The sequence below is a fragment of the Maniola jurtina genome, chromosome Z (genome assembly GCF_905333055.1).
Source record: "Maniola jurtina chromosome Z, ilManJurt1.1, whole genome shotgun sequence".
NCBI classification, from domain to species: domain Eukaryota; kingdom Metazoa; phylum Arthropoda; class Insecta; order Lepidoptera; family Nymphalidae; genus Maniola; species Maniola jurtina.
In genome coordinates, this window is record NC_060058.1 from 6,671,932 (window position 1) to 6,684,550 (window position 12,619).

A 12,619-nucleotide genomic window follows, 5' to 3' on the forward strand; every position below is an offset into this window, starting at 1 on the left:
GTCCCGGCTTCGCACTCTTAGCCAACGTATTCACAGGTTTCAATTGAATTTTTAACTGTATTTTTGGTTATTATTGTACTATACTTTTTTATATTTACTTAAAAGTTTTTTAATTAACACTATTGATTTAGGCATTATTCGCCAAAAAAAGTTTTGAAGTGGCTGAATTTTTGCCGACTTATTATCGTCACAGTTCGACCAATTCACACTAAGTATATAATAAATTATACACCTAAACCATTTAGCAGCATACGTCTTTATATTGGTGGAAATGATATGAAAATAGTTTCTGATATTCGCGCGCACAGACAGACAAACGTGGTGGAGGTACTTTGTCTTATAATACTTAAGGATAGTGAAGATAACTTTTTTTCTACTTACAAAGACATTTATAAAACATTTTTAATTAAAAATACATTATTATAAAAGCTCTCCTAAAACCTTATAAAGTAATTTAAAACAATACGGAATCTTTAACGGAATAATTTACGCCGTTTAGTAGTAAAACATCAACTTTGTTTTGCCTACTTTGCCTTGACACTTAACTTAAACATATAATTATATTATTCTATGAAACATTAAAATCATACAATTACAGTACGATAATCGTGTAATATTGCACGAATAGTATGGCTTTAAAAACGTTTTACCTATAGATAAATGAAATATTTATTTAATCTTAATAAATTATTTCACATTTGTGCATAAAGGGAAGTTACCTTAATGAGATCTAAAGTCCGATAAGTCACATCCAAAGCTTTGGGTATAAAGCTCATGATACACGCTTATATACTGCAAAACAGACACTGGCATTCTGCATCACGACTATAGTATAAATGCCATGTATACTGGTTTGAGAAAGTATAGATGAAGAGCATAAAGGTACCTTTTAACTGAAGCGGAGAGACGCAATGTGGTTAGTCGACCAATCATTAACTGCACAATTGTCGATTTTACAGGAAAGCTCTTAAAAGTTCAGATTTGAATAGCACAAAAATAGAGACAATTTCAATACAAATTAGCATCTGATCCAGAATTGTGATCAGATGCTAAACTGTATTAATACTATCAACTATTTTTGTGCTAGTCATATCTGAGCTTTAAGCAGCTCTCCTGTGAAATTGACAATTGTGAAGTTAGTGCAGTCATTAAATAATATCAGGTCAAAGATGCCAGTGTCTGGCATGCTGTTCTGCGAGCCATCAGCATGTACAGTCCGACAAGGCTCTCTTGGCACTTGAGTGAGGGCGCAGTTGTAGCTTTATGCCGACACAGCGAACTATCAACAAGTGTACTTTCAAGATGGCGGCTTTAGTTCCGATTTTGGCCACGCGCCAAAAGAGGCTTGTCGGACTGTATATCACGCGAGCTTACTGCGGGGGGTGTGGCATATTGTACTGATTTGGGCTGGGGTGCGCGGGGTGGCCCGCAGGCGGCGGCGGGTAGCCAGCGATGGGTCTCGCCTGTGCTCCATCGTAAAGAATTTGTGCTGGAATGCGTGGATTTTGGTGAAGCTCTTCAGTGTGCCCATACGGATCCTGAACCTGTAAATAAACCAATGCTATGGTAAATAAACCAATGCTATGGTTAATAAACCAATGCTATGGTAAATAAACCAATGCTATGGTAAATAAACCAATGCTATGGTAAATAAACCAAAGCTATGGTAAATAAACCAATGCTATGGTAAATAAACCAATGCTATGGTAAATAAACCAATGCTATGGTAAATGAACCAATGCCATGGTAAATAAACCAAAGCTATGGTAACAAAACCAATGCTATGGTAAATAAACCAATGCCATGGTAATAAACCAATGCTATGGTAAATAAACCAATGCTATGGTAAGTAAACCAATGCTATGGTTAATGAACCAATGCTATTTAAAAAAAACGGGCAAGTCCGAATGATACTCGCGCACTGCAAGTTCAGGCTGGAAACGGACAAATTATAACTATTTGATTCGACTAAGAGAACGAGATTAATAATTGTGCTCTTAGATTTTACAATTTTCATCGATGTTAGTCATGATAACCGGTACTCATGGGTTAACGTGCCTTCCAAGGCACGCAATGAAAGGTCAAATTCGAACTCCAAAAGTGATCACCCGTCGAGTTACCGACTTAAATCAATATTGACTAACAATCGCAATCGATTGATATGCGTTATCACAAATTAACATAGATGCCATCCATTCCATAGTCAGATACGGAAGAAATTACTTACGTTAATGATGGGCTGCAAGATGCCGAGCCGTGCGAGCAGCAGTTGTTCCTTGACCTGGCGCAGTTCTTCTTGTTGCCGCACTATCATCTGCTGCAGCTCGCGATGCGTGCGCTGTAGCTGCTCCTGCCACGGCCACAAACTCGCATCATCGTCCACGATCATCCCCTGCTCTTGCTACCCCTCGACTTACAAGCGAAATGATGTCTTACACAAGTCGAGCAAGGGCACGGGAGTCATTGCGAGACGATATAATATGGTAGGGCTTATGGTAGGGATTCGTTGGTGAAAGCAAATTCACGCAGCGTAATATCATGATATTACGCTGTCAGTTTATCACTGTGCGTACTAAAGACACACTGTATACAAAACTCTAGCTTTCGTATATTTGTGTCCGCAAAATTTGAAAAGTAATCGATGGATCACAACGTTTCCTGTCTATATAAGAGTGTTTTTATGTACTTTTTATCACGAAGTTCCCACGGAAACGGGAATTATTTACTTTCTTAATAATGATAATCAATATCAAAATGAGCCAAAGCGTTGCCATTAACAGTTGCCGGAAAAAGACGCGCGAAAACACGTCGTTATTATATCCGCGCAGATATCGCTCTCCCCGTATATTTTAACATATTGTCATATTATTACTGAACTCCGTTAGAGTCGTCGTCGTAGTCTAAAGTGGAAAAAAGAGGTTTTTAGTTTTGATTCGTCCAAACCGAGGCCTGCACGTAATACATTTGTAAGATAAAAGTTAACAATGAAATTTATTACCTTTTATCATCCCAAATGCCGTGATCCACTACGAAAAAGATTACTATGATCAGAGTCATCATCATCAACCCATCACCGGCCAATTACTAAGCACGGGTCTCCTCTCAGGATGAGAACGGTTTAGGCCACAGCCAACCACGCTGACCAAGTGAGGATTGGCAAACTTTACATACCTTTGAGTGCAATAGAAATCTCAGGCATTCACCTTCCCGTTAAAGCAAATATTTAACTTGCTTAAAATGCATACACCTCCGTAATAAAACGCTACATTATAGAAGTACGTTTGTAATCAAACTTTTCATGAATTTTCATACTGACTTTTAAACGTCTTTGTCTTAAGACCGATACACACTCTGTTAAATGTTAAAGTAATGCTGTCCTTTTCCGCTGGGTACATAGTGAAAACGATAACGCAATTTTTGGACCTGTCAATTGAATTTAGAGATTTTGTTTACTGACTTTTTGTGACAACTGAATAAGCACTAATTTGCTACTAAACAACACTTTGCAGAACGTGCATCGGACTTAAGCTGGAATTTCGCATTTAAATTGGTTCAATCACTTGGAGCCACAGCAATTTGTACAGCTTGGTACACAGTAACGTAGTTTAATTTTCTATGTTTTCTCACCTGTAACTGGGCCTGGTCTGGGGACACAATGACCGGAAGCGGTGGTAGAGGTAGAGGAAGTACGCCAGGCATGCCAACTGCGCCTACGTAAGGAACTGGCTCCAAATACTGAGCTCCAATACCGTGCTGCGGCACAAGTGAAGGCTCTTGCACTCTTTGTGTCTGCAAATAAATCAAAATTGTTTTCAGCCACTATTCATTATCTGCACTTTAATCTGTTTAGAATCACACTAATATCATAAAGGCGAAAGTCTGTGTGTATGTATGAGTGTATGTGTACGTGTGTGTATGTTTGTTACTCCTTCACGCAAAAAGTACTGGACGGATTTGGCTGGAATTTGGAATGGAGATAGATTATACCCTGGATTAGCACATAGGCTACTTTTTATCCCGGAAAATGATAGAGCTCCCACGGGATTTTCAAACAACTTATATCCACGCGAACGAAATCGCGGGCACGAGCTAGTATTATAATCTACACATTGTCTTAGCCTTGGTCTTTGACGATCGCGACATGCTCGAGTTACTACGCGGTGTCAGAGTCAGTCATGGAATGGATGTGGGAAAGCCGCCCAAATAAAATCGAGGCCGCTTATGTTCGCTTCACTCACGTCTTGCAGTTGTTCCGCTTCGACGATTGCAATTCGCCATACGGACGGAACTAAGTCTTACGGATGTGTGAAGCCCGCGCAGGAAAAGTCAAGGCTGTTCACGTAGTTATACTCACTTCTTGCAAGCCGTTCTGCTGCGACGATCGCGACGTGCCTGAGACTGACGCAGTTTCGAAGCCGGTCGCGTTACGGATATGCGAAGCCCACAGCGGTAAAGTCGAAGCTGTTCATTGAGGTCTCCAGATATACTCACTTCTTGCGAGCTGTTCCGCTGCGACGATCGCGATTCGCCCGAGACTGACCCGGTGTCAGAGCCGGTTGCATAACGTATGTGCGAAGCCCGCGTCGGCCACGACGCCGCCGCTGTTGTCGCCGTACCAACGGTAGCTACTGTCGCACTTGCGCTGCCAGCTGATGTCGCCACTGATTTCACTGATGGTGGCTATTTAAAAACGAGACAAAAGCTAATTACACAGGTTAACTCGAATTTTGGGTCTGGATTTTATAATTTTGATTTTGATTTCTTACAAATCTAATTTGGCAAATAAAATCTGCTTGAAAACAGAATGATACTTTAGAATTTGAGAAATGTTGAAAGATTAGACGCCAGGTATCCGCTAGTAATAATATAATGAATTAATAACTAATAGTATATTATTTATTTTGTGAACATGAATAAATAAAAAATGGACTGGGCTGAGTCTCCTTGTTCCCACTTAAGACAGTAGGAAATCTTGAAAGTGGGGAGTTATGTGTTGCACACTCTGGAAAGGCTATATCCAGCAAACAGGCAAAACATTTGATTTGAATAAAGCATTTCGTACTTGTGATAAAGAATGATAAGAGGTCCCAAATGCTTCGCTGGCTTCAGACATATAAGACGGTGAAACGGCGGCTATGACTTCTGGCGAAGGTTCCTTAAGACCAGGTTGAATTGGATCAGCTTCACTTCTAGTGTCTTGTTCTGTATTTTCTTGCTTCGTACTCGTATCTACGTCAGCATAACTGCAAGAAATCATAACTATTATTTAGAATCCCTTTCCACAAAGTATTTTAAGATATAAGTTTAAAAGTTTCCATGCCTCGCAAAATACGTTTAACCATACATATATATCTGCTAATGTATATTGCTAAACTGCGAATAAGTAATAGGATTTCAACTCCCAATACAAATCGTATTCGTAGCTATTTAACGGTTTACTTGTCGAAAGATCTGTGTAGCTTTCTAAAAAATATGTTAGGCTGTGCAGCTAACTTACTTAACAACACGATGTGTGCATACGACGAATTCCGGTTTGGAATTCCACTGATGGTAGGTTATATAGAAACGTGTCTGAAGCCAAATCCATTGTTGTCCCTTGGTCAGAAACCTGTAGTAGCATGAAGTCAACTCTCCCTTTTGCATCACTGAAAAATACATCAAATTTTAATACTACAAATAAACCAACTATAAATGAATAATATATAGATTTGTGAAAGAAACTCTTAATTATAACATTTATCATCAATGCAATTATATAAAAACTGATTGACTGATTTATCATCGCACAGTTCAAACTACTGGACGGATCGGACTGAAATTTGGCATGCAGATAGCTATTATGGAGAAGAGATTCTCTAAGGATTTTCAAGAATTTAACTCCTAAGGGGGTAAAGTATGGGTTTGAAAATTGTGTAGTCGACGCGGACGGAGGTGCAGACATAAGCTAGTTTTTTTTTAGTAATTATCAATTTATCTGGAATATTGTTTAATTCTCCAATCTCAAAAACCTTGCTTCTATGTATAGCAGCAGCATGTGGGTGCGTAAACCAAAGTGGCTTAGCCATCTGAACTTTTTCAATTCCAAACGTGGTACCAATTACATTAAACTCCCATTTTTTTTGATGATTTGATGCTAAGCAAACCACTATAATAGACTACCTCTGGAGGGAAAACACTTCTCCTACCAAACCTATGCATGTATACATGTGTATATATGCAATAGCCAAACAAACTTCGTGAGATAGAATAACGTAAAATAGCCAAGCGATGGCTTTCTGTTAGAGGCACAGATTATGGATCTAGATATGACCAGGCCCTCCCTTTACCCCTGAGCCAATTTGACGAAAGAATCTAATAAATCTTCCAATAAATGAACTCACATGCTTCGTGACACGTAACAACTTTCTCTAGATCGTCAAAATGATAGTAATCATATCCTGATGTGCCGAGTACTTCAAATGGTAAATAACCGATGATGGGTGGGGCACGATGGTCAAGGAACAGGAACTTCCATTCTAAGCTATGTCGTGATGTGAACTCGTTGCGATTAGGGTCCACGAGTGACACATCCCGTATTAGTTGCGGCGTACACAGCTTGCCCGTGCAGACGAAAAGTAGTCTGAAAGACAAGTGCAAATTGAAAATGTATAACGCCCCCGACATGTGAAGGTTACAGGAACTAGAAAAGAGGTGATAACTTTCAAACGGCTGAACCGATTTTCTTGGATTATAGCTTAGAACACTCTCGATCAAGCCACCTTTCAAACAAAAAAAAACTAAATTAAAATCGGTTCATTAGTTTAGGAGCTACGATGCCACAGACAGATACACAGATACACAGACACACAGACACACACGTCAAACTTATAACACCCCTCTTTTAGAGTCGGGGGTTAAAAATATTTTTTAAGGACCTACTAAAAGTGTATCGTACTTTAAAATACCGCGTACTTTTCAAGAAAATTGTAATAAAAACACACACACACAATCTTTAATGCTATACATATATACCATCTCCGTTCTTTTGTAGTGAAAAATCATTTACCTGGATTCTTGGTCTTGTTGAAAAGATAGATCACAGGCTTCATTTTGTTCTGTATTAGTACCTGTAAAAATAAAAATAAAATGGTTTCGTTGATTAGGCATTTCAGTAGTGCTTTTTTTTAATAAAATAAAAGGTACCACAATATCTCACTTGACATTTTAACGATGAATTTGATTTAGTTACGTGAGTTATTATTTGATGGATGGATTCAATTTTGCAGAGCATAAAAAATGCCAAAAGTTGGTGGTACTCAAATTAAAAGTCTAAGTAGCAGTTTAGATAGTAGCGAATAGTGTAGCTGCCATCATAAAGTAGAAGATAAGCAATCTTTTCTTAAAAAGAAACTTGCCAATTCATGTTTTAGTACCCAGCATATTTCATATGAAGTTTACAATAGTAGAAGATACTCACGGAAATGACCGTTGAACTGAACAAGTTCGTACGTGACCTCATCCCGTAAATCAAGCGTTCCTCTTTGGAAATGACACTGGAAGCTTATGTCGTTCTCTAAAATGATAAAAAAATCACAATATAGCTGACATAAATATCAACAAATATCAAAAAGTTTAGTCGACGTCACAGGAGACCGAAGGAGCTGGCAGCTACCTCGGACAAAGAATTAGTCTAGCCATTTAAAGGGGGAACGCTGCCAGTATCTTCGGAACTTTGCCTAAAGGGACTTTCTTTAATAATTTATTTTAGTAATATATTATATTTTTTAAGGTTTTTAGTTATAGGTTCTTTGTTTTAATAATTTAGATTTTAGATGTTCAGAATAAATTATTATTAAGATTATAATAAAACATTGGAAATGCTTATCTCTAAACCTGCCTATCTACACAATCAACTCAATGAAATATCAAGATACAAGGATAACAAAGAAGTAGTTAAACAGTTTATCCCTAAATAAACGTATCTTGAAAAGAATAGAAAATTGCTAGGCGAATGAACAACCATGACCATGCATCATTGAATGAGCTCGCAAGAGATCGATCGAGGAATCTTTGAAGACTCGTGCTCGCAAATGAGCGCTGTTAATTATGACGACAATACTCAACGAAAGGAATTTGAACGGGATTTAGGAAGGATTATATTATTTTGCATCACTAAGTGCTATTATATTAATAAATATAACACTTATGCACCTCGTAAAATAAAAGTTTCAGTCATCCTTATGAGGGAGTTAAGGGAAAAATTTGCAGTTTGTACATTTATTAATTCGCCCGATAGCTTAACATCAAAGCATCAAACTAGTAAGGGGTATCAAACTTATAACACCCCTCCTTTTGGGTCGGGGGTTAATAAATAGAGTGAAAATATTGCAAGCTATGACAGTTTTCAAGATTCGCTCTATTTATGAAGATTTTATAAAAACAGTTAATCACCAGATATTATATCGGATGCAGATTTAGAGATAATAATAAACACCAGATTTTTATATGCGAATGCAGAGTATTATTTTGCCTTTTTTAGAAATTCGTTTTGGAGTAATATTTTACTCAAACTTATGAGCAAGACAAACTTTTTTAAAGAATATGTTTCCCAACTTAGTTAAAGCATAGAATTCGAATTGTCGATCTGAGGGATCTTAGGTAAATATAAGCTCTCAATTTTTGAATTATTGCAGTACTTTTGGAAAATAAACTACATTCGCCAAATTAGTATCATGCAATAAAAGCTCAGCATATCCATATTTAATATCTATATCATAATCATTGTTCGCTAGTTGCAAAATATTGATAATTTTAATTTCTTCATAATCAAGAAATTTAATAGCTTTTTGTAATTTCATAAAACTTTTTTAATTCAGGTCAAAAATCCTGAACATGGGTCAATGATCCACATTAATGTTTTTGTAGAAAACTCGAAAGACACCTGCATGGGAACTCAAGCTATTTAGAGGCATCCATACGAATCCACACTAAGCCTCTAAAGCTCATACAACTAAAGAATTTTTATTTTCACAGAAAAAACAATAATTTATGCATAGAACTCGATTTATAAACGACAACTGTTACCTATTTATACAAAAACGTTGATATAAAATTCGCAGTCGTATCGCAATCTCTATGTTAGACACAGACTTTACTTGCGTGTCGGTACTTGAGTGGAGATTGCTAACAAAGTGTAAAAGGGTCTTCTAGACAAGCAAACTCCAATCCAGACCAGCAGCAATAAAAAATTGTATATTGCGAGTCGCAACGCAGCACATTCAGGCATTCAGTTAAATTAGAGCAAATGCAACAGGAAAGGCAACTCCCATAACACAGTCTATACTTTTTTGGGAGTTAGGGGTCCATGCATATTGCATACCTTGTAAATCTTTTTTTTTTTTGCAAATAAACGTTTATTATTATTATTATCTATATAACTTGCCACAAAGCCATTATTATTATTATTATAAGACAAGTATCAAATATTAAAGTAAACATATCAAACCTGTATTGATCCCCTGTGTAGTATGTACAGATGCACCAGGATTTTGAAGAAATTCATACAGATTATGGTGATCCTCTTCATGCACCAAATCAAATATACTTTTATTTACAATGCCATTCTGAAATTAATAAAAAAAATTGTCCAAACAACAACACGTAAACATTAACTTTAACTTTTAAAACAGAAAAGAGCCAGATCTTCATTCAAAGAGTGGAATGACTGATTCATATATGGATATAGTTCTGAAAGCAGGTGGATAACCGGTACTTGAGGTCTTTTAGCGGTTGTTCAATCCCATTATTCACATGGGAAAACGCCAGAGGCAGGCAAAGAAGTGTGGTGGTTCTTGTCTTCAATTTTACGAAAAACCACGGTCAGTCCATATACAGGACTAGACGTAGGGTCCTAAGGTGCTGGAATAACAACTTTGCACTGGAAAGCACAGCATTGGAAGACCCTCCACTAAGTGGACGGACAGGATCAAGCGAGTCCCAAGGAGCTGCTGGCATGTGTAATTTCCAGAAGAGTCCTATGTCCAGCAGTGGACATCTATTGGTTGATGATAATGATAATGATTGTCACCTAATAAATATAATTACCGGATTATGGCCTAACAGAGATGTGACACTTTCAGACACATAATAGATGCGACCAGTCGCTGAAAACACCATAACAAATCCCTCCAGTGCCTCAAGTACTAAATATGTAAATTCTTCATTTGACAAGAAAGCAGGCTTCCAGTCTTCTTGTACATCGTGGGCTCTTGATCGTACTGTTATTTCTGAAAATAAAACAGCCATCAATTAAGCTCACATGTCCTGTAACTTCTTGTACGATGGATTTAGGTTTTTAATATGCTGATGAAATGTTTTAATGGGGATAATCATCATATAGAAAATTTACAGGAAAAATTTCAAGTTTCGAGGTCCAACATTTTGAGCTGTACTTTAATATCAGTCAGTGACACCAGATATTGATCTAAGCCATGCAGGTACATAAATACATAAATATAATTACACACTTAGGTTCACTTGCACAAGCTAAATTTCCTGTATTTTCTGTCCTTTGCTTTTTGATCATGGAATAAACTGGTCACACACAAGTGCTCTACTAAATCAGATTAAGCAGCTTGGTGCAAGTGGACCTAGAGTTGAATAAGGTCAAATAATTTATACCATTGTGGTTCTTTAAGAAGGATATGGTGGATTTGAGGATAGTAGATTTGTCCATTTTTCGATTATTTGAAGATACCATTGTACCCAGCTCGTTAACAAGCATATTGAATTGGTCTCGTCGCTTTTTCTCACTTAGGTTACGTGTCTTCCTAAAACAATCAGAAATATGTTGTATTGTATAATGTCTTAACTATAATGGCAGAAACAACTACATGTACATATGTTCAAAGTTTCAACCTAAACCTAGTAGATTTAAAACACATTGGCTGTGTCAGTCAGACAGATAGACACAAGTGTTTCTATAAGGGTGTATGGAACCCTAATATTTTGGTGTTACTGTGTAATGACGACATTGACACATTATACCAAAGACATGTTAGGTGCATTTTACATGGCCTATATAATTTGTACTCTGTGATGAGTAACATTTTACTAATAAACAAAAAATATAATTAATTGTTATTTAAATTTACTCAAAAACCAGTAATTTTAATACTGTCAAGTGCAACAATGGATACCTTAACGGATTACCTACAACTTAAAAGCTTGGTAAATTCCACTCAAATCTATCTATAACATGAAATATAGCACATAAATTAATATACATAAACTTAACATGTCTGGAAAACCCAAACTATTTGTATACTTGCTGCATAAAAAATATTACTAAAATTTATATTAGCTATATCATTTTGTACTAATACCTTTTAGAGTCATCTTTGTCGTCTCCGTCGTCTTCCATGTTGTTGCCTTCAATCTTCTTGACCCTAACAGAAGTACCTAATCAATAATTTACACACCTATCATAGTTATACACAAGCACAGGTACAGAGACTTCTAAAGTAATGAGTTTAAACCAAATTCAGATGCTACACCATTGCACTCACGAATATATTTAAATATTTGTACACTATAAAGTACAGTAATTAATGTATGGGCTGTATTACGCAAACTTGTTGGACGTCAGTAGGACCACTGTGAATCGATATTCAACTCGCAAGCAATTACGTTTATTAAGTTTATCGCGCTCACATTTGAATACGGCGCAATATACTAACCACAGTCAGATTGAATTGCGTTTCTTAAATTCCTAGATAAAATAAAATTTCAACAAAAACTCCAAACAATATCTAAAAATAATAGATTTGATTGTTATTTGTTAATGATAAGTGATAACACGGGCCCTAGCGCTTCAACTAAGGAACATCGTTTGACAGCTACAGTGTGACGATCGCAATCTACTCTGATTGGCTGATACTCTGTCGCTATTTGCTAAAATGCATTGTTGGATCATTGACCATATTAATTCAGCAAATCACAGCGATTGAGATTGTAATATTGATTGATGTTTACCCTGCATCAATCATTATTGATTATTACAATATCAATCGTCGTGATTGGCTGAATTTATGGTATTCGTGATGTGACATTGCATTGTAGCCAATAGTGAGCGAGCCTCAACCAATCAGAGGTAATTGTGATCGTCCATCGATCGTTAACATGTAGCTGTCAAACTTTACTGGTCTGTGGTCAAACTATGTAGTAAGTACCTATACAATATATACATCCCTTTATACACTGTAGTCTTTGAGTATTGTACTGCGGTCAACTGCGGTAGATATATTATTATGGTGGACTACGAAGTCCACCATAATAATATATCTACGCCAGCAAACGCTAACACAGACGACTGTGTTAGGGTTTGCTGGCGCGCGTGTTATGCCTTTTTGGAGTGTTTTTTTTTTGTTAAAAGTGGCCGGTTTTTGTGTTTCACTGGTGTTTTTTGATACTGGAACCATGCTGGAACTGACTGGGAAGCGCTCTAAAGGGGCGCCGCGCGTATGTCGGTAAGCGCCGGCACAGGCGAAGAACATACTTATATAGTTTCCCTAACTTGTAAGTAACTACAAACTTGACATTGGCTAATCTTTGTAAAGCCAGACGAGAGAAAAAAAATATT

General features: G+C 37.0%; 1 protein-coding gene across 7 annotated transcripts; it reads right to left on the bottom strand.

Annotated features, from left to right (window-relative positions):
• Positions 1 to 992: 992 nt before the first annotated feature.
• LOC123880112 (circadian locomoter output cycles protein kaput) lies at positions 993 to 11,837 on the bottom strand. Of its 7 annotated transcripts, none has more exons than XM_045928040.1 (14): positions 11,718 to 11,837; positions 11,364 to 11,426; positions 10,660 to 10,808; positions 10,084 to 10,265; positions 9,485 to 9,602; positions 7,457 to 7,552; positions 7,046 to 7,106; positions 6,381 to 6,619; positions 5,498 to 5,645; positions 5,063 to 5,243; positions 4,492 to 4,680; positions 3,628 to 3,789; positions 2,228 to 2,350; positions 993 to 1,544 (listed from the first exon to the last, which is right to left on the bottom strand). In XM_045928040.1, the coding sequence occupies exons 2-14, from the start codon at positions 11,399 to 11,401 to the stop codon at positions 1,371 to 1,373; spliced, it is 1,860 nt and encodes a 619-aa protein (XP_045783996.1). In that variant the 5' UTR covers positions 11,402 to 11,426; positions 11,718 to 11,837; the 3' UTR covers positions 993 to 1,370. The 7 variants fall into 7 exon arrangements, with proteins under 7 accessions (XP_045783996.1, XP_045783995.1, XP_045783994.1 ...); XM_045928039.1 differs by having other exon boundaries at positions 11,364 to 11,439; XM_045928038.1 differs by having other exon boundaries at positions 993 to 1,208; positions 1,355 to 1,544; positions 11,364 to 11,837.
• Between the last annotated feature and the right edge of the window lie 782 nt (positions 11,838 to 12,619).